Source organism: Oncorhynchus mykiss, chromosome 27 (genome assembly GCF_057628025.1).
Source record: "Oncorhynchus mykiss isolate SJ-2025 chromosome 27, ASM5762802v1, whole genome shotgun sequence".
Classification (NCBI taxonomy): Eukaryota; Metazoa; Chordata; class Actinopteri; order Salmoniformes; family Salmonidae; genus Oncorhynchus; species Oncorhynchus mykiss.
In genome coordinates, this window is record NC_143048.1 from 6,341,973 (window position 1) to 6,368,310 (window position 26,338).

At 42.4% G+C, this 26,338-nt stretch overlaps 1 protein-coding gene across 1 annotated transcript in view; it reads left to right on the plus strand.

Moving 5' to 3' along the window:
• Nucleotides 1-5,147: 5,147 nt before the first annotated feature.
• cbl (Cbl proto-oncogene) overlaps nt 5,148-26,338 on the plus strand; it is a 67,054-nt gene continuing 45,863 nt past the window's right edge. Inside the window, exons 1-2 of the mRNA XM_021587339.3 lie at nt 5,148-6,044; nt 24,134-24,381. Coding sequence (XP_021443014.2) covers nt 5,901-6,044; nt 24,134-24,381 — 392 coding nt within the window. The 5' untranslated portion in view covers nt 5,148-5,900. The remainder of the gene's footprint in view (nt 6,045-24,133; nt 24,382-26,338) is intronic.

Consider the following 26,338-nt stretch of genomic DNA (forward strand, 5'->3'; position numbering starts at 1 on the left):
AGACACCGTTCACAACGCAGATGGATACATGATGCACCTGACAAGCTTCGAGTTCTGCTTCCTGCTATCCGCGTTCTACTCCATATTTGCTTTCTCCGACGTGCTGCTTGGAAAATTTCAGAACAGGGAGTTTGACATGCACTTCTGCCTGTCCAGGGTGGACGACTTCTACAACACCACAGAGAGGGGGAAAAGGAAAATTTGATTCCATCTACGAGGACACTGTGAGTGAGACTGGAGTGCCAAGGGACACATATGCAAGGAAATTTTCGCGGGCAGTAACAACAGCTGCACATTGCGATCATCGACAACATTGTCACTCAGCTAAGAAACAGGTCCAATGACCATGAAAGGCTCATGTTCCTTGCCCTCCTTGACCCCCAAAGGGAAACGCCAAACTTTCCAAACGCTGCGTTCTCAAGTCTCGAGGAAAGCTATGGCCCTAATTTTGATTTGCCACGGCTTAAAACAGAACTCACCATTATGTACTCAATGTCTGACTTCGAAGGTAAGAGCACGGCTGATCTTCTCCAATTGATAGTATGCACCAATTGTATCTGCTTACCTGTCTAGTTTTGAATATTCCAGTGTCCACTGCATCAATAGAAATAATATTTTCTGCATTAAATAGGATCAAGACATATTTCAGGAACACCCCTGGACAGACCCGGCTGTCAGCCCTTTTTCTCAATCGAAAAATAACTTATTTCGGTTTTAAAATTAAAAGGCAAGCTATATGAACCTGCCATTGCCCATTTCATAGAGAAGGACAGGAGAATGGACTTGGTTTTTAAATGATAGTCATAATGGTGAGTGGACATTTTGTTTTCATCTACAGCTTGCTTTTTGTTGCTATCTCGTTCATATCATTTTGAATACAATGTGTAAAATATTATTTCAACGTTAGATCACTGGTTGTGTGGTAAAAACAAAGGTAATGATGTTGCAATTGGAAGTACTGGGTACATGACATTTCGTGTTGTGGTGCATTTTTTTTAATTGTTGAATGCTGGAGATCGAACATTGAATACAACTCTTTTCTCTCTGAAAGCAAATACTGTCCGTGGTCTTGAAACAATGTGAGTCGTTGTGTGGTTGAATTTATTCCGCCACTATTTGAGTGACTGTTTGTTTTAGCAAATGTTCCTTTGAAACGACGCAACCGTATTTTCTTCTAACGTGGTTCCCGCTATCGTTATTTGCAACCGTTGTGTACGTGTGCTGCTTCTGTGAGCCACAGCCGAGGCGTGGCTTAGGACCGTTTGACTCTGTCATTAAAGAATTACAACTCCTACAGAGGTCTGCAAAAGAAAGGTCTCAAGTCATGCTCTGTATACACAGGCATCTGAGTTCTCTATATGTATGACGTCAGATCTGTTTCCACAACTGAGGGCCTAGCTCCAATAGTCACGATTTGCCACTGGAATAAAGACAATTCAAATGTCATATTATGCCTATATACAGTGTTGTAGCAATGTGCAAATAGTTAAAGTACAAAAGGGAAAATAAATAAACAGAAATATGGGTTGTATTTACAATGGTGTTTGTTTCTCTCTCCCCTCTCTCCCCCTGTCTCTCTCTCCCTCCTCCACCCCCATTCTCTTTACCTTCTTCTTTCCTTCCCTACCCCTCTACTCATCTTTCTTCTCTTCTCTCTCCCTCCTCTCTCCCACCTCCACAAACAGGATATTGACGCATAAATATGTGTCAAGGGGTTTGACACAGAGTAAGTAAAAAATGATATTCAATGCAAAACAGTTGGCGATAAAGCTGCAATGGGTAAATTGGTGAAAGACAGACAGGCAGAAGGTTAGGCAGACACACAGGGAGACCGACAGAAACATGCAGGCAGGCAGAAGCAGGCAGGCACAGACAGACAAGTAGACGCAGACAAACTGACAGACAGACAGGCAGTTTCAATCTAAATAAATGTGACCAATATCCTTTTCAGAATTCATTCTAACAAGGATCTTAGTTTCTAGAACTGCAAGACCATTGTGTGGAGGTCAAAAATGTTTTTGGGTCAATTAACCCTTCAAAACTGCCCCTATTACCCCCAATTAAAGTCACTTCCTGTAATTGTGTAATTGCAGGAAGCTGAAATTCAATGTAAGGCCTCCTGGGGACACTCTTTAACAATGCCCTGAGTTAGTATGTTTGATTTGTATAGTTCCAGCCCAAGCAGCAGAACTATCAGGGGGCAATACCCACTGGGCACAGACCATTTTTAATAGTTTTGATTTACATTTGGTTGAGTTGTCAACTAATGTGAATTCAACGTGAAATAAACAAAACATTTCACCATGTCATTGTATTTAAGTTAAAAGTTGTGTGAAAAAAAAGACAAAATGCCCTTACGTTGATTACTTTTCGCAAATCCAATTAGTTTTCCATGTTGATTCAATGTCATCACATAGATTTTGGGGGGTTACATGGAAACAACATTGATTCAACCAGTTTTTGCCCAGAGGGTAGTCACAGACAGGGAGAAAGAGGTGGAGGAGCTGAAGAAAGAGAATGCAGCTAAATGTGTGGATATTATTTTAATTTATCCCTAAAAGAAATGGTTTATTATTTGGTTGTCTGTATCAGATCAAGAGCTCCAAATATGTTCTCTCTGTAATTCCCACCACCGGGACCAAGTGACAGCTAGCGAGAAAGAGATTTTTAAAAAAAACTTTATTTAACTAGTCCAACGCTCTAACCACTAGGCTACCCTGCCTCCACAAGAAAGAGATGGAGGACTTGAAGAGAGAGAATGCAGGTAAGAGGCTTTTATAGTGTGATAACTTGGTCACAGTGTTGATGCCAACTAATTCTACCAGAAACAGAAACATTTTCACAAACGGTGCATCTATCATTTCCAGAAGTGGTTGGTGACAATCTATTATCTCCTCATCTATTATCATCCGAGAGTCACATGATGCTACATGTGTTGTTTCCATTTTTCTTATAGAAGTCGGAAACAATTTGTGAATGTATCTTTCAAAGTGTAGCAGCCTTAGGCTCTTTATGTCAACAATATGAATGCTGTGTTGTTGGGAGCACTGGTTGGAATCTCAGGTACGCCGTGACAGACATGGATCACATTACAGTAACACAGTGTATTGTATGCTCAATGGTACTGTACAGTGTACAGTGTAGTTGAAATACTGTGGAGTTTACAGATAATCTGAGGATTTAATTTGCGAAGGTAGGACCTTTCACTGATGATACCACTATGGTCTTCACCAAAGTCATCACAAACATCAACAATGATGTTAACAAGCTCAGTTACAGGTACTATTAACACATGTATGTACACATCATATCCAAAGAGTCCAATGTCACTAACAGGCTGTCTCTGAGAGAATGCCAGTGACAGTGTTGATCCTTCCATGCAATTCCTCTGATGGAGGTACCTTCACAGCACCAGTTATAGGATTGTAAATGACATTGCCAAAGTCAAGGATCGGCAGGATGGTCAGGTTTACGAGGGTATGTTTAGGAGCATGAGTGAAGGAGGCTTTGTTGCGAAATAGGAAGCCGATGCTAGATTTAGTTTTGGATTGGAGATGCATAATGTGAGTCTGCAAGGAGAGTTTACAGTCTAACCAGACACCTAGGTACTTGTAGTTGTCCACATATTCTAAGTCAGAACCGTCCAGAGTAGTGATGCTAGTCGGGCAGGCGGGTGCGGGCAGCAATCGGTTGAAGAGCATGCATTTAGTTATACTAGCATTTAAAAGCAGTTGGAGGCCACGGAAGGAGTATATATATGGCATTGAATGTGTATATACATGCCATATATATATATATATATATGTGTATATATATATATATATGTATATGTGTGTATATATATATATATATATATATATATATATATGGCATTGAAGCTCGGTTGTAGGTTTGTTAGCACAGTGTCCAAAGAAGGGCCAGATGTATACAGAATCGTGTCGTCTGCGTAGAGGTGGATCAGAGAATCACCAGCAGCAAGAGCAACATCATTGTATACACAGAGAAAAGAAAATGTTCTAATGTTCTTACTTGATCTGATTTTAATAGCTAGCATTTCGATGACCATAAAGAATAGATTAATATGGTGACAGCGGATACCCTTGTTTAACTCCTCATGTCAATTCAAAACTCTCTGAGAAGTAGCCGAGAGACCTTTAAATGGCTATCAGAACGTCAGGCCAGGGTAAGCCTAAACAACACACAGCCCTTATTTTAAGTGTTTCTAAAATCCCCTATGGGAAAAATGAAAGGTATCATTACCCTGTTTGACCACTAGGTTTTATGGGTATTACGACACACTGTGGGGCTCTATAGGCAAAATATGTGCATTGATTGAAACATAACACAGATAAGCCTATGCTATAGTTTAAGACCATCTGCTCTATAATTAGCTCACTGTACATAATTCGAAACAACACTGTAGGCTACTTTTAAACAACACTGTACATAACTCCTGAAGATCTAAATGCATATTCCCAGGGTCACAACTTTTTTTCAGACACATTCTGAAATTGTACCCCTTCGGTGTTATCATTGGAATGTCATACAAATCAGCGCAACTGTGTGCTTTAGGACCATGCGGATGCCTCCAAGCCGGTTGGCTGTTTAGAATGTTTATTCGACAGGATTAAAAAATAATAATAATGCCCCCCCACCAACTTCGAAAACGAAAATTGCACCCCTGCACATTCCCACATGGGAATGAAAACTGATATGAAACTGATTTTCGTTCAAATACTTGGCGGCGTGGATGTTTCACTGGTAAAACTTGAATTTTTATTCACGATTGACAGTGAGAAATGTTTAGCACAAAAATGTGTGCATAATGTAGAGGCCAACGACAACGGTACAGACATAGCCTTATGCGTTTTAGTGCCAATTGCACACTTATCATGAAGTAGTACCCATCTACGTAGGCTACAACATTAAGTATAACGTAATGATTCATGCCACAGGAGCGGGCACAGGTCAATGTCACCTCAGTTGTTGTTAGGAATTTACAACAAAAAAAAACCTGTGTCTGAATTTACACAGCCAAATGTTTTTGGCAGAAAGGAATTTCCGACCATGATATTCTTGAACATGCAGTCTTACTGTTAAAACAGAAGCGCGTGCCTGTATTTTCACCTCGAGATCGCGCACGAAGAGGGCGTAGTTAGAGGAGGTGTTGGGGGGCAACATTTGTGCAAGAGGGAGGGCAGGGAGAGGTTCTGCAAACGGAAGGGGATGAACAGGAAGAGCAAGGGCCGTGCACACAGAGGAGGGGGGGGAAACTGCAGCCTGTGTGGATTTTTCTAAATGTATTTATGCACCTCGTCTCCGTTCCGCCTATGTTAATGATTTGTGTTAGCTATGTAAATGTCCCTTTAGTTTATTGGCGCCACCGTCAGCTCTTCCTTCTACCTCAACAGTAAGCGTATTATCAAGCTATCTTGACTGGATCCAGCCTGCCACTGAACTTCCCGTCACTGAGAAGAACGCAGACGGAGAGATCGAGCAGCTGAATAGGGAATATAGGGGTGTCAATGAGAATACAGGTCAATCTACACGAAGACCAGACGGGTAGACAAATCGATATCATTGTCTTCTTTTAGTCGACGAGACGGGTCTCGACTGGCTTGCTTACCAACCTGCGTTGTATTCCTTGCTGAGCACCTAGCTGCAGTTTGCCCCACTGTCGTCGAGGCTCGATACAACCACTGGTGGGGGGGTTTAATGGGATCCTTGTTTCAATAGAACTCCCTTCTCCCACCCCCCGACGGACCTTCGCTCGAATCCGACTCGGGCGCTGTCTTCCCCGGGGGGTGCCGGTTTTTGCTCAGTCTGACTGGGGAAGGAGGGCGCCCCCCCCCACCCCCCAGCATTGACTGTCGCTCTGGCCGACCCCAGTGGAGCCTAATATGGCAGGAAATCTGAAGAAAGGCGGAGGACTGATCGGGATGATGAAGGACGCGTTTCAGCCCCATCACCACCTCCATTCCCATCACCAACCTGGGGCCGTGGACAAAAAGACGGTGGAGAAATGCTGGAAACTAATGGACAAGGTGGGTGACTAGCAGTTGAAAAACTATCTATCTAGCTACAGTACCCAGTTGATGATCAGTGGCCCAGGAAGTTAGCTTAGCTAACTTTAGCTAATTTGCTGGCTAGCTTCCTAGCTAACGAGACTGTTTCTAGCCAGCTAGATAAAACAGTTAGCTAGGGGTACACCGACCAGCTAGGCTACGCCGAATAGTAGAGAAGGTGGTAGCTAGCTAACGTTAATGATCTATAATATATTGTATTCATTTGTAGAATATGTAGATGGCTGAAGGTAGCTAGAACTGGCTAAATGGTTCTAACTAGTTAGCTTAATGCTGGTGTCTGGATTGCTAGCTACATTGGCCAGCTACCTAGGCAACTAGCTAGCCAATTAACATTAGTTAGCAACATTGACCAATATAATCTCGTGTGCATAGGGATGGTGACTCAATCATCATCCCAGATTAGGGTCATGAAAATAGTAGCTAGCTGAGTAGTAGCTAGCTGAGCAAAGTTAGGCTTGGGTTTTGATCATACCCACCTAGCTATATTTTACTGTTTAGAACAAGATCCATCCCATTGACAAAGTTGTTCAATAAGGTTGTAAAATGTGAGATTTAGCTAGCTAAATGAGATTTGAATCTGTCAATTGTATGATCAGATATTAAACACAATCATTGTCTAAACAATGTGACAACAATCTAACTGCTTGAGTCCAACACTTAGCTGTGGCCCCTGAAATCCAGAGTAAATGTGCAGCAATGAAATCAATACATGTGAGCATAATAAAGAATTAGCTACATTTACAGCATCACTTCTTTGAAAAATGTAGCTGGCTGACCCCTAGTTTCCTGTGTAATTCACACTGAATTATCACAGTGATTCAGAGGACAAGACAGCCTTTTATGTTTGTTTCTCTAGGGGTAGTCTACACATCTGTCAATCTTTTCTCTTATCAGTAAGAACCCAAGCCCCTGAAGATTGTCATAATGGCACTTTTTTGGGGGGCCAATTTGCATTTCTTTCCACCAGACAAGCACATCTGCATTGACTCATTATGAAGAAGAGGTCACTTCATACAAACAGAAAAACAGAAGTGACACTGCAATGTCAGTTCTCCTTTTCTGTTTCAGAAAGTAGCCTGGGCTTCCCAATCAGTGGCACAATGTCTAGTCTTTATGAGGCCGAGTTGAGGAAGAGGTGTGTGTGTTTCCACAAGACCTTTGAAATACAAGAGTTTATCCACGATGGAGGTTTTGTTGAAAGGAAAACCACGGTGGAACCTGCGATATGTGATCTTTGGCTTGCTGATTTTAGCAGTATCAACAGGTCTCTGTCAAATAGTGTGTGAGTGCTTAAAGGCATCAGGTTTAACCAATGATTAAAGCTGTTCTTCAGACGGTTAGGCTCCATGCACAAGTTGGCCTATCTGCTCATTCAAATATCATGAGGACAACCCGAACAACAGTGCATGCTTGTCATAGATCTCCCTAAGAACGTCAACGTTCAGCAAAAGTGTTTGAATAGAGTATAAGTGGCCTTTAGGGTTATTATAGGCTTATTACTCTTCCCATGTTGATTGGGTGTCTCTCTCTCTCTGAATTAAATGACAATTTAAGGGGCTTTATTGGTACGGGAAACAGTCAATATTTTAGTGGTTTTATCATAGCTGGAACGTGCAGTCATGGGTTACGTCCCAAATGGACTCCTATGTGGTGCTGATCAAAGTAGTGGGCTATATAGAGAATAGGGTGCCATTTGGGATGTACCAATGATTTAGAACACAGTGGTGTAGAGCTGAGGGAGGTCAGCTCAGCCCTGCAGTATGGGGGGGGAAGGGGGGGGGGTTGGTTCTCTCACAGTCTTCAATCCTGAGGTTAGCGAGAGAGCAGAGAAGGGGAATAAGGCAATCCTCTCTTCGTTTTTGGTTCGGTCCAGGCCACCACGACTGGATGTATCTGCATTATGCGTCTGTGCACGTTTAGCCGAGGGCTTATCTGCTCTCTGACAGGACTCATATTCTTGGGTTGGAAGCGCATTACTGTGACCCCCTCTGTCTGACGTCAGCAGTGCTGCTGCTCAGCCAACCCCCCCCCCCCCCTTCTCAGCTGGCTACACTCAACACATAGATGGATACAGAGATAAGCATGCTATCTCTCTCTCTGTTTCAATTCAAGGGCTTTATTGGCATGGGTAACTTATGTTAACATTTCCAAAGGGAAGTAGACAAATAACAAAAGTGAAATGAACAGTAGTTCCAAAATAATATTCCATATTACGTCAATGTACAGTGTTGTAACAATGTGCAAATAGTTAAAGTACAAAAGGGAAAATAAATAAACATAAATATAGGTTGTATTTACAATAGATGCCATGATATGACATTTGTGGCCGATATCCAATATTTTCCTGGCCCCCAAAAAACGATACCGATAACCGATATTTAACATATTTGCAGCCTTTTAAGCATTCTAGTACAGTTAAATAGTTAACACACACATGGACGCAGCGGTCTAAGGCACTGCATCTCAGTGCAAGAGGCGTCGCTACAGTCCCTGGTTCGAATCCAGGCTGTATCACATCCAGCCGTGATTGGGAGTCCCATAGGGCGGCGCACAATTGGCCCAGCGTCGTCCGGGGTAGGCCGTTATTGTAAATATGAATTTGTTCTTAACTGACTTGCCTAGTTAAATAAAGGTTACACACACCATTTTTTGGGGCGTTTTATGTATGTCCCCATTACCAGTAAAACATAATCAAAACCTATTTCTTTCACTTACTTGCTGTTTCGTTGTTCATTTGTTCAGTCGTTTCATTCTCAACCAGGATTTCATCATACATGTCAAGCAGTCCGTTTCCATATTGTTCAGCTGTGTATGTAACATTTCACGTAAACCCTGTTTCTTGTCTGCCTCGAGGTAGCGGTCCTTGTACATAGCGTCGAGCATGGTGGCGACACAGTAAAGAGAGAGTGCCACCAAATCGCTTTGTTGAGCAGGCGTTTCAATGCCATGACCGGGGGTATCACGTCTGCTTCAGGCGCGGTTGATGCGCTTATTTCTCATAGTCAGTTGTTCGGCTGGAGCTAGCTAGTGTGTTTATGTTCTCAAATGCCATTGAAATGGCAGCAGCGGTATGACATTTGATCATACATTTGGCAGGAGATTAGCAAGTGCAACAGTTTCCACCTCATTTTGTGGGCTGTGTGCACATAGCCTGCAGGTCTGCTTTTTCTCAATAGCAAGGCTATGCTCACTCAGTCTGTACATAGTCAAAGCTTTCGTTAAGTTTGAGTCAGTCACAGTGGTCAGGTATTCTGCCACTGTGTACTCTCTGTTTCGGGCCAAATAGCATTCTAGTTTGCTCTGTTTTTTTGTTTTTTGACACATTTGGTTGGGCCTAACTGTGTTGCTGTCTTGGCTCTGTGGGGTCTGATTTGTGTTTGTGAACAGAGGACTAGCTTGCTTAGGGGACTCTTCTCCACGTTCATCTGTCTGTAGGTGATGGCTTTGTAATGGAAGGTTTGGGAATCGCTTCCTTTTAGGTTGTTGTCGAATCTAACCACTCTTTTCTAGATTTGGGTAATTATCGTGTATCAGCCTAATTTGACTTTGCATGCATTATTTGGTGTTTTACGTTGTACACTGGGGATAATTTTGTAGAATTCTGCATGCAGAGTCTCAATTTGGTGTTTGTTCCATTTTGTGAATTCTTGGTTGGTGAGCAGACACCAGACCTCACAACCATATAGGGCAATGGATTCTATAACTGATTCAAGTCTCTTTTTTTTTGGCCAAATCCTAATTGGTATGTCAAATGTTATGTTCCTTTTGATGGCATAGACAGCCCTTCTTGTTTAGGCCAAGCTATGTGTAGTTTTTTTGTGTGCTTTAGGGCAGTGGTGTCTAGATGGAATTTGTATTTGTGGTCCTGGCGACTGGATCTTTTTTAGAACACCATTATTTTTTGCCTTACTGAGATTTACTGTCAGGGCCCAGGTCTGGCAGAATCTTTGCAGAAGATCTAGGTGCTTCTGTAGGCCCTTCTTGGTTGGTGACAGAAGCACCAGATCATCAGCAAACAGTAGACATTTGACTTCAGATTCTAGTAGGGTGAGGCTGGGTGCTGCAGACTTGTTCTAGTGCCCTCGCCAATTCGTTGAGATATATGTTGAAGAGAGTGGGGCTTAAGATGCATCCCTGTCTCACCTCATGGCTCTCTCATGTGGAAAGAGATGGTTTTTTTGCCAATTTTAACCTCACTTGTTTGTGTACATGGATTTGATAACGTTGTATGTTTTTCACACAAACCACTTTCCATCATTTGTATAGCAAACCCTCATGCTAAATTGAGTCTCAGGCTTTTTTTAAATCAACAAAGCATGAGAAGATTTTGCCTTTGTTTTGGTTTGTTTGTTTGTCAATTAGGGTGTGCAGGGTGAAATTCATGGTCTGTCGTACGGTAATTTGGTAAAAATCCCATTTGAATTGTACCCGCAAAACACCAGTCTCAACGTTAACAGTGAAGAGGTGACTCCGGGATGCTGGCCTTCTAGGCAGAGTTGCAAAGAAAAGCCATATCTCAGACTGGCCAATAAAAAGATAAGATTAAGATGGGGAAAAAAACACAGACACTGGACAGAGGAACTCCCACTCCCTTTTCTATTCTGGTTAGTGCTCGTTTACGCTGTTCTTTGAAGGGAGTAGTACACAGCGTTGTACGAGAAGTGATGGTTGCTGATAATGGGCCTATGTAGATATTCCATAAAAAATGTGCCATTTCCAGCTACAATAGTCATTTACAACATTAACAATGTCTACACTGTTTCTGATCAATTTGATGTTCATTTTAATGGACAAAAAATGTGCTTTTCTTTCAAAAACAAGGACATTTCTAAGTGACCCCAAAATGTTGAATATATATACAGTGCCTTGCGAAAGTATTCGGCCCCCTTGAACTTTGCGACCTTTTGCCACATTTCAGGCTTCAAACATAAAGATATAAAACTGTATTTTTTAGTTAAGAATCAACAACAAGTGGAACACAATCATGAAGTGGAACGACATTTATTGGATATTTCAAACTTTTTTAACAAATCAAAAACTGAAAAATTGGGCGTGCAAAATTATTCAGCCCCCTTAAGTTAATACTTTGTAGCGCCACCTTTTGCTGCGATTACAGCTGTAAGTCGCTTGGGGTATGTCTATCAGTTTTGCACATCGAGAGACTGAATTTTTTTCCCATTCCTCCTTGCAAAACAGCACGAGCTCAGTGAGGTTGGATGGAGAGCATTTGTGAACTGCAGTTTTCAGTTCTTTCCACAGATTCTCGATTGGATTCAGGTCTGGACTTTGACTTGGCCATTCTAACACCTGGATATGTTTATTTTTGAACCATTCCATTGTAGATTTTGCTTTATGTTTTGGATCATTGTCTTGTTGGAAGACAAATCTCCGTCCCAGTCTCAGGTCTTTTGCAGACTCCATCAGGTTTTCTTCCAGAATGGTCCTGTATTTGGCTCCATCCATCTCCCCATCAATTTTAACCATCTTCCCTGTCCCTGCTGAAGAAAAGCAGGCCCAAACCATGATGCTGCCACCACCATGTTTGACAGTGGGGATGGTGTGTTCAGCTGTGTTGCTTTTACGCCAAACATAACGTTTTGCATTGTTGCCAAAAAGTTCAATTTTGGTTTCATCCGACCAGAGCACCTTCTTCCACATGTTTGGTGTGTCTCCCAGGTGGCTTGTGGCAAACTTTAAACTACACTTTTTATGGATATCTTTAAGAAATGTCTTTCTTCTTGCCACTCTTCCATAAAGGCCAGATTTGTGCAATATACGACTGATTGTTGTCCTACGGACAGAGTCTCCCACCTCAGCTGTAGATCTCTGCAGTTCATCCAGAGTGATCATGGGCCTCTTGGCTGCATCTCAGATCAGTCTTCTCCTTGTATGAGCTGAAAGTTTAGAGGGACGGCCAGGTCTTGGTAGATTTGCAGTAGTCTGATACTCCTTCCATTTCAATATTATCGCTTGCACAGTGCTCCTTGGGATGTTTAAAGCTTGGGAAATCTTTTTGTATCCAAATCTGGCTTTAAACTTCTTCACAACAGTATCTCGGACCTGCCTGGTGTGTTCCTTGTTCTTCATGATGCTCTCTGCGCTTTTGACGGACCCATGAGACTATCACAGTGCAGGTGCATTTATACGGAGACTTGATTACACACAGGTGGATTGTATTTATCATCATTAGTCATTTAGGTCAACATTGGATCATTCAGAGATCCTCACTGAACTTCTGGAGAGAGTTTGCTGCACTGAAAGTAAAGGGGCTGAATAATTTTGCACGCCCAATTTTTCAGTTTCTGATTTGTTAAAAAAGTTTGAAATATCCAATAAATGTCGTTCCACTTCATGATTGTGTCCCACTTGTTGTTGATTCTTCACAAAAAAATACAGTTTTATATCTTTATGTTTGAAGCCTGAAATGTGGCAAAAGGTCGCAAAGTTTTAGGGGGCCGAATACTTTCGCAAGGCACTGTATATCACACACACTACATATAAGTACCAGTAAAATAAAGGATAGTTGTAAACAAATTAGTAAGAATGGAATAATTTTGCACACAAAAATAAGTGCATTGCTGTGTGTGTGAATTAAAGGGGATTTCCAGCCAAGTAGTCAGCATATCAGATGCAGTAGTTCACATATGTCAGAGTCAAGGCCCGCGGGCCACATCCGGCCCGCAAGAAGGTTTTTTACGGCCCCTGGGATGATCTTGATTTATTATTAGAACCGGCCCGCAGCAAGCCGGCAGCCCGCAGATCTTTTACACGCACCAATACTACATTTCCCACAATGCAAAGGTGACGCACCGAGCAGTAGGCTGCTTCATTTCAATATTTATTGGCACAGCAGTCGTCAGCATCACAGTAAAATTAACTTTCAGATACCCATCAAAAATGGCAAAACGGAAGGTGGATACTGAGAACCGGGGGTTTCAAACAAGGTGGGAGTCGGAGTATATGTTCACGAAGGTAGCTGGAAAACCTGTGTGTCTTCTGTGTGGAGAAAGTGTGGCGGTACTGAAAGAGTATAATCTGAGACGACATTATGAAACGAAACACGCGGACAAAAACAAGAATATGGACATGGAACAAAGGCTACAAAAGGCAGAGGAATTAAAACGAGGCCTCAAATCTCGACAGGCTCTGTTCAAAAAAGCCAAATCACAAGGCCAGGCTGCTGTCAAGGCCAGTTTTATTTTGGCAGAAGAGATCGCTAAATCAGCCCGGCCATTTACGGAGGGGGATTTCATCAAAAACTGCATGATTAAAGTTTGTGACGAAGTTTGCCCAGAAAAAAGGCAACTCTTTTTAAATGTGAGTCTGAGCAGAAACACCATTGCCGAGAGAGTAGACCAGTTGTCCATCAATCTAAAAGAGCAGCTTGTGAAAAAGGGAAAAGATTTTATTGCATATTCCTTGGCTGTGGATGAGAGCACCGACATTTCTGACATTGCCCAGTTGTCAATTTTCATCCGCGGAGTGGACTCCAACCTAAGCGTGACAGGGGAGTTTTTGGCTTTACGTCCTATGCATGGCACAACTACGGGGCATGATTTGTATGAAGAGGTGTCAAGATGTGTAAATGAGATGGAGCTGCCTTGGGAAAAACTCGTGGGTTTGACAACCGACGGAGCACCTGCGATGTGTGGACACAGGAGCGGACTGGTGGCGAAGATACGGGAAAAGATGCAAGAGGAAAACGCGACAGGTGAGCTGACAGCTTATCATTGTATCATACACCAGGAAGCGTTGTGCGGTAAAGCCTTGAAAATGGAGCATGTAATGAGCATCATCACGCGCACAGTTAACTTTATCAGAGCCAAAGGTTTGAATCACCGCCAGTTCAAGGCATTTCTGACGGAGTTAGAAACGGAGCATGGTGATTTGCCTTATCACACAGAGGTGCGATGGCTAAGCCAGGGAAAGGTGCTTCAAAGATGTTTCGAGCTTCGTGAGGAGATTTGTCTGTTCTTGGACAGCAAAGGGAAAGACACAACACAACTCCGAGACGAAATGTTTCTGTGTGAAATGGCTTTTCTGTGTGACATTACGAGTCATCTGAATGCAATAAACTTGCAGCTGCAGGGTCGGGATCGTGTCATCTCTGATATGTACAGTACAGTGAAGGCATTTAAAACCAAACTGACTCTGTGGGAGACGCAGATGCGGAAAGAAAATTTGAGCCACTTTCCCAGCTGCCAGACCATGAAAGAGAAGCTCTCTACCAGTGCGTTCCCGAGCACACAGTTGGCTGATAAAATAGGTATGCTTGCCGCTGACTTTCGACGCCGATTTGCTGACTTTGAAGCACAAAAAAGCAGGTTGGAACTGCTCGGTAACCCATTTGCTGTTGACGTGGAAAGCTCACCACCAAACCTCCAAATGGAGTTGATTGACCTCCAATGCAATGATGCACTGAGGGCAAAATATGCGGCAGTGGGTGCTGCGGAGTTCGCCCGTTTCCTCCCCGGCACAATGCCCCAGCTGCGCATCCAGGCTGCTCAAACGTTGTCTATGTTTGGCAGCACATACCTGTGTGAACAACTGTTTTCTTTGATGAACCTGAACAAAACATCACACAGAAGTCGACTTACTGCTGAACACCTCCACTCAATTCTGAGGATTTCTTCAGCTCAGAGCCTTACCCCGAACATTGATGAACTTGTGGAAAAGATGGGACACCACCAAGTATCACCCTCAACCTCAAACAAGTGAACATTACTGTGCAATCACATATTTAGAGTTTTTACTCAGTTCAAGTTTAAAAGTTAAAATTTAATATTTGTTTTCACTGCATGTTACTTCTCCTTAAACAAAGTGTTGTTTTTGATTAATAGATTTTTGCACTTTATTTTTTTGTATTTCAATCCAATTATATTTTAAAAATATTTCAGTTGAGTGGATGATAGAAAATTGCTATTATTGTTTTTTCTTTTAAGTAAATTTAGCCCACTTTTGCTAAAATAGAAAATATAGTCTACTGATGGTGCCTTGAATACCGGTTTCTTTCATTTAATGTTCATGTTATGGGGATATTTATATAAAGGAAATTTGTCTTTTGTGTCTGTTGAAAATTAAAGATTACTGACAGAGCCATAAGAAAATATTGCTTTATTTATCTGATCATATTGTAATATATTTGTTAGGTTTTCAGTAGGTTCAATTAGGTTCACTAGACTATATGCGTCATTTAAATTTTTTTCAATGAACATTCGAACAGTCCGGCCCTCGTCTTGTAGCTGATTTTTTTATTTGGCCCTCCGTCCATTTGACTTTGACACCCCTGCAGTAGTTGGTGCACCTCTCCAATCTCTGATAGTTCTAGGTGTCTTTTGCCAGAGGTTACCTCAACATATGTAGCCTGATAATCTGAATGATAAATGGTGTGGACTGCATCACGTGGTGCACTTCTCTGAAGGACTATGTTCTGCCTGACCCTAGAGTAGTGGTCAGTGCTGTGTTGTGATGGGCTGGGTCTAGTAGAGCTGTGTTGTGATGGGCCCGGTCTGGTCTGGTAAATCTGTGCTGTGTTGGGCCATGTCTGGCTCTTCTCTCCTAGGGACCGTGGGGGTACTGTTGTTTCAGAAAGTGGATCGGGGGGCCACTGCTGCTGTGGTGAAGGGTGTGGGTCCCTGCCAAGTGTTGCTTCCTTTTAGGTCCTTAGCAAAAGGTTCTGACAGTGTCCTGATCAAGATGTACATTATCGTGTAAGTGTTCTTATGTCAGAGTTGGATGGTGAGCCATTCTGACATTGAGTAGTGAGGCACAGTCCACGGTGATCTGTTGATTTATTCTGTTGATCAACTTTCCTGGGATGTCTTTTCTTGGTAGGACCCAACTATATTGTATTTTTGGGAACATAGCCTGTGACTGTTCTGCCACTCTTCTCACTTCCCCAGATACCTTTTCACCTTTGCCAGGTGTTGTCAAGGGTGTCAATCCTGGTCTGACTGAGTAGCTGCATTGCACTCTCAGTTGTAGGACGCCAAAACGTATACTCCTGGTGTCTAGGGAATAATATTTCCTGAACTAAGAACTTCCCATTTGAATCGATAAGGATTGCAGTTGTGGGTGATTGTCTGGGGTTACCCCCGGTGGCATTGTCATGCTGGAGGGTCATGTCAGGATGAGCCTGCAGGAAGGGTACCACATGAGGGAGGAGGATGTCTTCCCTGTAACGCACAGCATAGAGATTGCCCGCAATGACAACAAGCTCAGTCCGATGATGCTGTGACACACCGCCCCAGACCATGACGGACCCTCCACCTCTAAGTCGATCCCTTTCCAGAGTACAGGCCTCAGTGTAACGCTCATTCCTTTGACGATAAACGTGAATCCGACCATCAACCCTGGTGAGACAAAACCGTGACTCATCAGAGTAGAGCACTTGTCCTGTCTGGTCCAGCAACAGTGGGTTTGTGCCCATAGGCGACGTTGTTGCCGGTGATGTCTGGGAAGGACTTGCCTTACAGCAGGCCACATTTTTTGGTGTTATTACATACAGCTGGAAATAACTTTTGGATATCAGTGCAGCGGCAACTCACCAGCATTACAACCAGGAATACTAATTTCCTGAATTGGATCCTTTGTTCGTACCCCCAAGGGCAATTAAACTTATTCCAGATGCTGCTCCAAAACACCGCCAGTGGAGAAGAGGTATTCAGAGTGGATTTCTAGTCTGACTCAGGAGACGTGCACACCATCCACCGCTTCCGAGTATATTACTCGCTAATGTTCAGTCTCTGGATAATAAAGTTTACGAGCTCAGGGCGAGGATCTCCTTCCAGAGAGACATCAGGGATTGTAACATACTCTGTTTCATGGAAACATGGCTCTCCCTGGATATACTGTCCCCGTCCAATCAGCTATTTTGGGTTCTCAGTACATCGCACAGACAGGAATAAATACATCTTTGGGAAGAAAAAAGACTGGAGTGTATGTTTCATGATTAACCACTCATGGTGTGATTGTGATAACATACAAAAACTCAAGTCCTTTTGTTCACCTGACCTAGAATACCTCACAATCAAATGCTGACCGTATTACCTACCAAGAGAATTATCTTTGGTTATAGTCACAGCTGTGTATATTCCCTGTCAAGCCGATACCACGACGGCCCTCAAAGAACTTCACTGGAAACCACATATTCTGAGGCCGCAATTATTTTAGCTGGGGTTTTAACAAAGCAAATTTGATGAAAACGCTACCGAAGTTCTACCAACACATTGGCTTTAGTCCCCGCGCTGGTAAAACGTTGGACCACTGCTACTCAATTTTTCAAAATGCCTTCAAGGCCTTCCCCCACCCTCTCTTTGGCAAATCTGATAACGACTCCATTTTGCTCCTCCCTTCCTATAGGCAGAAACGTAAACAGGAAGTACCCGTGCTAAGATCTATTCGATGCTGGTCTGACCAATCGAAATCCATGCTTCAAGTACGTTTTGATCACGTGGACTGGGATATGTTCTGGATAGCCTCTAAGAATAACATTGACGAATACACTGATGCAGTGACTGAGTTCATCAGTAAGCGTATAGGAGATGTTGTACCCACCGTGACCTATTAAAACCTACCAAAACCAGAAACCGTGGACAGATGGCAGCATTCGCGCAAAACTGAAAGTGTGAACCACCACATTTAACCATGGCAAGGTGACTTGGAATATGGCGATCTCTGAACCAACTAATATTCATTTGGGGACAGGTCAAAAACATTAAACATATAAGGCAATTTAGCTAGCTAACTTACTGTTGCTAGCTAATTTGTCCACGGATATACAGGTAAAATAACAACCCAAGGTCCTCTACTCTGACAATTAATCCACAGATAAAAGGGTGGAGGCTTCTTCTTTGGACTTTATATGGCGGATGGCAACAAACTTTAAGGTGCATTACAACTACCAAGTAGACTGGAGTTTGGACCATCTTTCAATCACCCATGTGGGTTTATGCTCCTAAAAAACATTGAGGAGAAGGGAGAAGTGGGATTTGCAGCGCATCAAGCATCACAAATAGAACCAAGTTCTATTTTAGCGCCTGGCTACGCAGACGCTCGTGAGCAGTGTGGTTGCAATGATTGAATAACATGTGCAAGACAGGTCAAAAGCTTTAGAACACCTACTCATTCAAGGGTTTTTCTTTATTTTCACAATTTTCTACATTTGTAGAATAATAGTGAAGACATTAAAACCATGAAATAATACATATGGACTCATGTAGTAACCAAAAAGTGTTAAACAAATCAAAATATATGTTATATTTGAGATTCTTCAAATAACCACACTTTGCCTTGATGACAGCTTTGCACACTCTTGGCTTTCTCTCAACCAGCTTCACTTGGAATGCTTTTCCAACAGTCTTGAAGGAATTCCCACATATGCTGAGCACTTGTTGGCTGCTTTTCCTTCACTCTGCTGTCCGACTCATCCCAAACCATCTCAATTTGGTTGAGGCTGGGTGATTGTTGAGGCCAGGTCATCTGATGCAGCAGTCCATCACTCTCCTTCACTCTCCTTCTTACACAGCCTGGAGGTGTGTTGGGTCAATGTACTGTTGAAATACAAATGATAGTTCCACAAAGCCCAAACCAGATGGGGTGGCGTATCGTTGCAGAATGCTGTAGTAGCCATGCTGGTTAAGTGTGCCTTGAATTCTACATAAATCACAGACAGTGTCATCAGCAAAGCACCATAACACCACCTCCATGCTTTACGGTGGGAAATACCTTGCAGAGATTATCCGTTCACCCACACCGCGTCTCACAAAGACACGGCCATTGGAACCAAATTGCAGAAATTTTACCCATGAAGGCTTGATTCTCATAGTCTCCTCTGAACAGTTGATATGTCTTACTTGAACTCTGTGAAGCATTTGTTTGGGCTGCAATTTCTGAGGCTGGTAACTCTGATGAACATATCCTCTGCAGCAGAGGTAACTCTGGGTCTTTCTTACCTGTGGTGGTCCTTATGAGAGCCAGTTTTATCATAGCGCTTGATGGTTTTTGCGACTGCACTTGAAGAAACTTTCAAAGTTCTTGACATTTTTCATATTGCCTGACCTTCATGTCTTAAAGTAATGATGAAATGTTGTTTCTCTTGGCTTATTTGAGCTGTTCTTGCCATAATATGGACTTAGCCTTATTTGGTAAAAGACCATCTTCTGTATACCACCCCTACCTTGTCACAACACAACTGATTGGCTCAAATGCCATGTGAAGGAAAGAAATGCCACAAATGAACTTTTAACAAGGCACAACTGTTAATTGAAATGTATTCCAGGTGACTACATCATGAAGCTGGTTGAGAGAATGCCAAGAGTATGCAAAGCTGTCATCAAGGCAAAGTGTGGCTATTTGAAGAATCTCAAATATAAAATATATTTATATATTTTTTGTTGTTGGTTACTACATGATTCCATATGTGTTATTTAATAGTTTTGATGTCTTAACTATTCTACAATGTAGAAAATACTAACAATAAAGAAACTCTTGAATGAGTAGGTGTTATAAACTTTTGACCGGTAGTGTGTGTACATTTATTTTACAACACTCGTGCATGCTACACGAGCGGTGTGGTTAGCATGTCAGTCATGAGACGTATGTGTCAGGGTCTACACACAATCACGGACTACAAAGGGAAAACCAGCCACATCCCGGACACTTAGGTCTTGCTTCTGGACAAGCTGAACACATTCTTTGCCGCTTTGAGGATAACACGGTGTCACCGACATGGCCCGCTACCATGGACTTTGGGCTCCTTCTCCTTGGCCGACATGAGTAAGACATTTTAAGCCTGTTAACCATCGTAGGGCTGCCGGCCCCCCTAGCTACGTCGTCAGAGCATGCGCAGACCAGCTGGCTGGAGTGTTTTATGGACGTATTCTTTATTCCAGTCTCTGTCCCCCCTTGTTTCAGAAGACAGAAGCTGTTTTTCAATCTTAAGGCCATCAGACTATTAAACAGCCATCACTAGCCAGCTTCCACCAGGTTACGCAACCCTGCACCTTAGTGGCTGCTGCCCTATATACAGTGACTTAGAATCACTGCCCACTTTAATGTTTAAATAATGTTTACGTACTGCTTTACTCAACTCTTATATACAGTTGAAGTTGGAAGTTTACATACACTTAGGTTGGAGTCATTAACTCTTTTTTCAACCACTCCACAAATTTCTTGTTAACAAACTATAGTTTTGCCAAGTTGGTTAGGACATCTACTTTGTGCATAACACACATCATTTTCCAACAGTTGTTTAGACAGATTATTTCACTTATAACTCACTGTATCAAAATTCCAGTGGGTTAGAAGTTTACATACACTAAGTTGACTGTGCCTTTAAACAGTTTTGGAAAGTTCCAGAAAATTATATCATGGCTTTAGAAGCTTCTGATAAGCTAATTGACATCATCTGAGTCAATTGTGGATTGTGGATGTATTTCAAGGCATACCATCAAACTTAGTGCCTCTTTGCTTGACATCATGGGAAAATCAAAATAAATCAACCAAGACCTCCACAAGTCTGCTTCATTCTTGGGAGCAATTTCCAAATGCCTGAAGGTACCACATTCATCTGTACAAACAATAGTACGCAAGAATAAACACCATGGGACCACCAGCCATCATACCGCTCAGGAAGGAGACTCGTTCTGTCTCTTAGAGAGGAATGTACTTTGGTGCAAATCAATCCCAGAACAACAGGGATTCAAGGCCGCTCAGCAAGGAAGAAGCCACTGCTCCAAAACCGCCATAAAAAAGCCAGACTACGGTTTGCAACTGCACATGGGGACAAAGATTGTACTTTTTTTGGAGAAATGTCCTCTGATCTGATGAAACAAAAATAGAGCTGTTTGGCCATAATGACCATTGTTGTGTTTGGAGGAAAAAGGGGGAGGCTTGCAAGCCGAAGAACACCATCCCAACCGTGAAGCACAGGGGTGGCGGCATCATGTTGTGGGGGTGCTTTGCTGCAGGAGGGACTGGTGCAATTCACAAAAAATATAATTTTCCTGCTTCATAATGTTATGATTTTCCCATTGAAGCAAAATCTCAAGACATCAATCAGGAACCATTGCTTGGTTGCAAATGGATCTTCCAAATGGACAATGACCCCAAGCATACTTCCACAGTTGTGGAAAATGGCGTAAGGACAACAAAGACAATGTATTGGAGTGGCCATCACAAAGCCCATACCTCATCCTGTAGAACATTTGTGGGAAGAACTGAAAAGGCGTGTGCGAGCAAGGAGGCCTACAAACCTGACTCCGTTACACCAGCTTTGTCAGGACAAATTTGCCAAAATTCACCCAATTTATTGTGGGAAGCTTGTGGAAGGCTACTTGAAACGTTTGACCCGAGTGAAACAATTAAAAGGCAATACACTCAATTAGCATTTGGTAGCATGTAAACTTCTGACCCACTGGGAATGTGATGAAAGAAATAAAAGCTGAAATTAAGTAATTCTCTCTACTATTATTCTGACATTCTTAATATAAAGTGGTGATCCTAAGACAGCATTTTTACTTGGATTAAATGTCAGGAATTGTGAAAATTGAGTTTAAATGTATTTGGCTAAGCTCTATGTGAACTTCTGACTTCAACTGTTTTTCCTGTATTCTATTCTACTTTAGTCAATGCCACTCCGACACTGCTCAGTCTAATATTTGATATATTTCTTAATATCATTATTTTACTTTTAAATGTGTTTTGTTTTGCTGTGAATCATTTTTAGATACTACTGCACTGTTGGAGCTTGGAACACAAGCATTTCACTACACCTGCGATAACATCTGCTACATATGTTTGTGACCAATAACATTTTATTTGCTTTTGACTGTCTGCAAGTTGAACATGAATGTAGCCAGTAAGTCTAAGGTAGACACAGATTGTCTCTTTTTTTGATCTGGCTTTTATACTATATACAAAGAAGAAGCTGACGGAAAAAGTAGATAGTGTAGTTGATTTATTATTTTTGGGAACTTATGCCCATCTTCCTTGTTTCATTCTGATAACGTTACTCATTGCAGAATGCCATGGCATGCTTGTTTGTGTTTATTGATTGTGTTTATGGTTGTGTCTCAGCTGCATGCCCTGCTTCGCTATATTGTCTTTCACCAGATGTGTTCGTAGCTTGAGGGGATTGACAATGGGAAGTGCAAACCCACACACAGCTAAGATGCGAGCCTCCGACAAATACTTGTAAAAAAACAAGTACTGTCAGCCCCTTGCATCAACATCTGCTGTACAGTGCATTCAGAAAGTATTCAGACACCTTCACTTTTTCCACATTTTGTTATGTAAAAGCCTTATTCTAAAAATGTATTAAATACATTTTTTTGTTTTCATCCATCTACACACAATCTACACTCAATGACGAAGCGAATATAGTTTTTTAGATTTTTTTTATGTTTGCATATGTAAATAAGGTATCATTTAAAATGTTTTAATAAGTATTCAGTCCCCAATCGGGGGAGACGCGTCTTGGTCAGGGAGGTGACCAAGAACCCGATGGTCACTCTCACAGAACTCCAGAGTTCCTCTGTGGACATGGGAGAACTTTCCAGAAGGCCAACCATCTCTGGGGCGCTCCACCAGTCAGGCCTTTATGGTAGAGTGGCCAGACGGAAGCCACTCTTCAGTAAAAGGCACATGACAGCCCGCATGGAGTTTGCCAAAAGGCACCTAAAAAAACTCTCAAACCATGAGAAACAAGATTCTCTGGTCTGATGAAACCAAGATTGAACTCTTTGGCCCTGAATGCCAAGCCTGGAGGAAGCCAGGCACTGCTCATCACCTGGCCAATACCATCCCTACAGTGAAGCATGGTGGTTGCATCGTCATGCTGTGGGGATGTTTTTCAGCGGCAGGGACTGGGAGAATAGTCAGGGTCGAGGGGAAAGGTGAACAGAGCAAGGTATGGAGAGATCCTTGATGAAAACCTGCTCAGGCTCTCAGACTGGGGCGAAGGTTCACCTTCCATACCCAAGAAGACTAGAGGCTGTAATCGTTTCTAAAGGCACTTCAACATATAGTACTGAATAAAGGGTCTGAATATTTCTGGAAATGTGATATTTCAGTTTTTTTAATACATGTGCAAACATTTAAAAAATAAAAAAAAATGTTGCTTTGGCATTATGGGGGTATTGTGTGTAGATTTATGAAAATAATTTTTAAATCCATTTTAGAATAAGGCTGTAACGTAACAAAATGTGGAAAAAGTCAAGGGCTCTGAATACTTTCCAAATGCACTGTACAAGCCATGACGATTCATAAGAAAACAGGTCTTCACGTGTGTGTGTGTGTGTGTGTGTGTCTATTACCAGACCAACAGTAAGCCTGAGATGAGTGTGTTTAATTTTCTTCGCTGTGTTGAAGGCTTTAAAATAGACTCACGTAGCAAACCCCGAATGTTACGATCTCAGCACTGATCTTTCACTCGCTCTCCCATTCACTTTTACTAGATCTCCCTCTTCTCCGGAGAGGCTTATCTCTCTTCCCTTTTGTACCTAGTCTTTACTTGCCTTGATGTTCTGGCAACACACTGCTGCACAAATGTAAAATTTGTCAGATAGAGCTGGAGTATTTTACATTCACGCGAAAAGTGGTATGATAAATATAATCCACGTCGTCACACTATCATAATACCCATGTGTTTGTCAAATGGTGTTCAGTGGTAGTTTCATTAGTGATTTTTGATGGTCCCTTTTCACTGACTATTTTATGTGCAGAAGTTCTGTTTGTGTATGTAGGCTAGTTTAAACACTGTAAACTCTTGAAGTTAGTTCAGTTAATGTTAGGCTACTTGTCAGGGTTGTGGTCAATTCACTTCCTGAATTGAAAAGATCTTCAAAGGAAAGCAATGTGCAACTTTCAATTCAAGAACTAGCATTTTTATTCACTTCCTGAATTGTATTAAAACAGAATGGATCCCAACCCTGTTATGCATTAGCGTGCTACCTAGTCTCTTCCTCCACGGTTGCCGGCTTATTGTTTGTCTCAGTAAGCTGATTCATCATCTCCCCTAACGTGTCCTATCCTCTCCCTCCATCCAGGTGGTGCGACTGTGCCAGAACCCCAAGCTGGCCCTGAAGAACAGCCCACCTTACATCCTGGACCTGTTGCCAGACACCTACCAGCACCTTCGCACCATCTTGTCCCGCTACGAGGGAAAGATGGAGACGCTCGGCGACAACGAGTATTTCCGCGTCTTCATGGAGAACCTGACCAAGAAGACCAAGCAGACCATCAGCCTTTTCAAGGAGGGAAAGGAGCGCATGTACGAGGAGAACTCGCAGCCCAGGTGAGAGGATTACTTTTTTGGAGATTGAGGTGGCAATGGAACTTGTTGTTGACGAAATATAGTTTATTTTCCTGTAATACTTAGGTACTTTTCTCAATCTCAAAATTGCCGTATCCTGATTTTTACGAGACATCAAGAGAAGGGCCTCTGTTTTTGTACATCGGGCGAGAATTGGGTTTCGTCATCCTCCTCCTGAAATTCTCTTGTGAGGTAGGTCTGCACCCTGACCAGTGTTGGGTGATACTCACTACCAGAATATCATCCCTTTCATGAGCCCAGAGCTAAGCCGAGCTGTACGGCACTGGCCTTGGTTACACATCCACCATAGGCCCAGAAAACCGTGATTTGAAGGAACATGGTGAAAAGCAAGTATCTGAGCCAGTACGGTTTGGGATGGCACAATAGTAGGAGAAACAAATTCAGAGCCTTTGCAGACTATGTCTGAAGTGAAGTGTGGTGGGGGAGGGGGTACTTTTTGTTGAACCCTTCCCAGTCATAGCATGCAGGTGTAGGTGAAGAAACATACCCACCGATGAGATCTAACCCTATCTTAAAATGGAGCAATTTAGGCTTGTACTGAGTAACAGCCAAAGAGAAGTGTGCTGTGGTTTTCACAAGTGAACGTTTGTGGTCAGGATGACGCTGATCTACTTGCCTGTGACTCTGTCTCTGTGTTCACAGCCTTTTCTCGGCAGTAGCCCCCAGACCTGCAGGTTATAAGGAGCTAAAGAAACTGCAAAATGTAGTCAAACACCTTTTTTATTTTCTTAATGACATCAACAAAAGTCAGTCTATATGCAAAGGTATACATACAAACAACTTACAGATGCACACAAACAATGACTACATCTCACACCCCCATCACTACTGCCTGCATTATTGTTTGCCAGTAGGCCTTAAATTGAATCAATTTAACTAACACCTTTTTTTTAAATATATATATATGAAATTGTTCAACAAAATGCATTATAACGTCTTTTTTAGATGACTGAGCTCATATTTTGCCACAGCCCTTGCTGTCCATTCATTCCCTTTATGATTTGTAGGTCAGGGGCCAGAGTAATCAAGCATCTCAGAGAAGGAATTGTATGCGAAGCCCATTAGCAAAGTTGAAACATTTTTGACTGCCATTTATAAATCCCGTCAGAAATGCAGGATTTGGCCTAAATCTGGTGTGGGTGGGCTATTACAGGCGGTCATTCATCTTTGCCAACGGCACCCTGTATAATCCCTACTCTGAGATGCTTGATAACTACAGCCCCAGGTTATACAGTTAAATAGGACGACAGACTAAGCTTGATTTGCACATATCTATCTTATTGCTGGCCTCTCCCAGCCCAATCGGTGACACGCATGATTATGATGGCTTGAGTCAAGTATCAATAGCATATATTTTGTCCATAAACTGATACACCAATTAGACCCCTGAGCTCATTCAATCTCCAATCGACTCAACACTACCCTTTTCTTTTCCCCAAAACTTTTTATGAAAACTGTGGTTCATTTCCTTCTTTTAATGCAATGAATCAGAGTAGCGATGACTCTGCCTGCCTGTAGTTTTTGCACGGCTTCTGTTTTTTTTCGGACAACGGGTCTCCTTGTGCTGAAACTAAGGGAGAGGAGGCGCCGCTCACAAGTTCATCTCTGTTCTGTCTTCATCCTAATTGAATTGGCATTGGGCCCATTTTTGAGCTGTCTTAACCACTCCTTTTGAGAAATACATGTTCATCACTTCGTTACAGAGGGAGTGGGTTCTAGAGCCGGAGCTGGTAATAACCGATGAAGCTCCCCCACACGGGGACCCGAGACAAAGAGCGCTATTGTGCCTAGGGGAGGGCTCAAATGAGTAGGCTATTGCCCGGTAGTGTGTGGTTCGTGTGTTATCATTTTTAGAAAATGGCTTTAGCCGAGTGACACTCCTCCCAGCTCTACGTTACCTTTTTTTAAAAAAAACTTT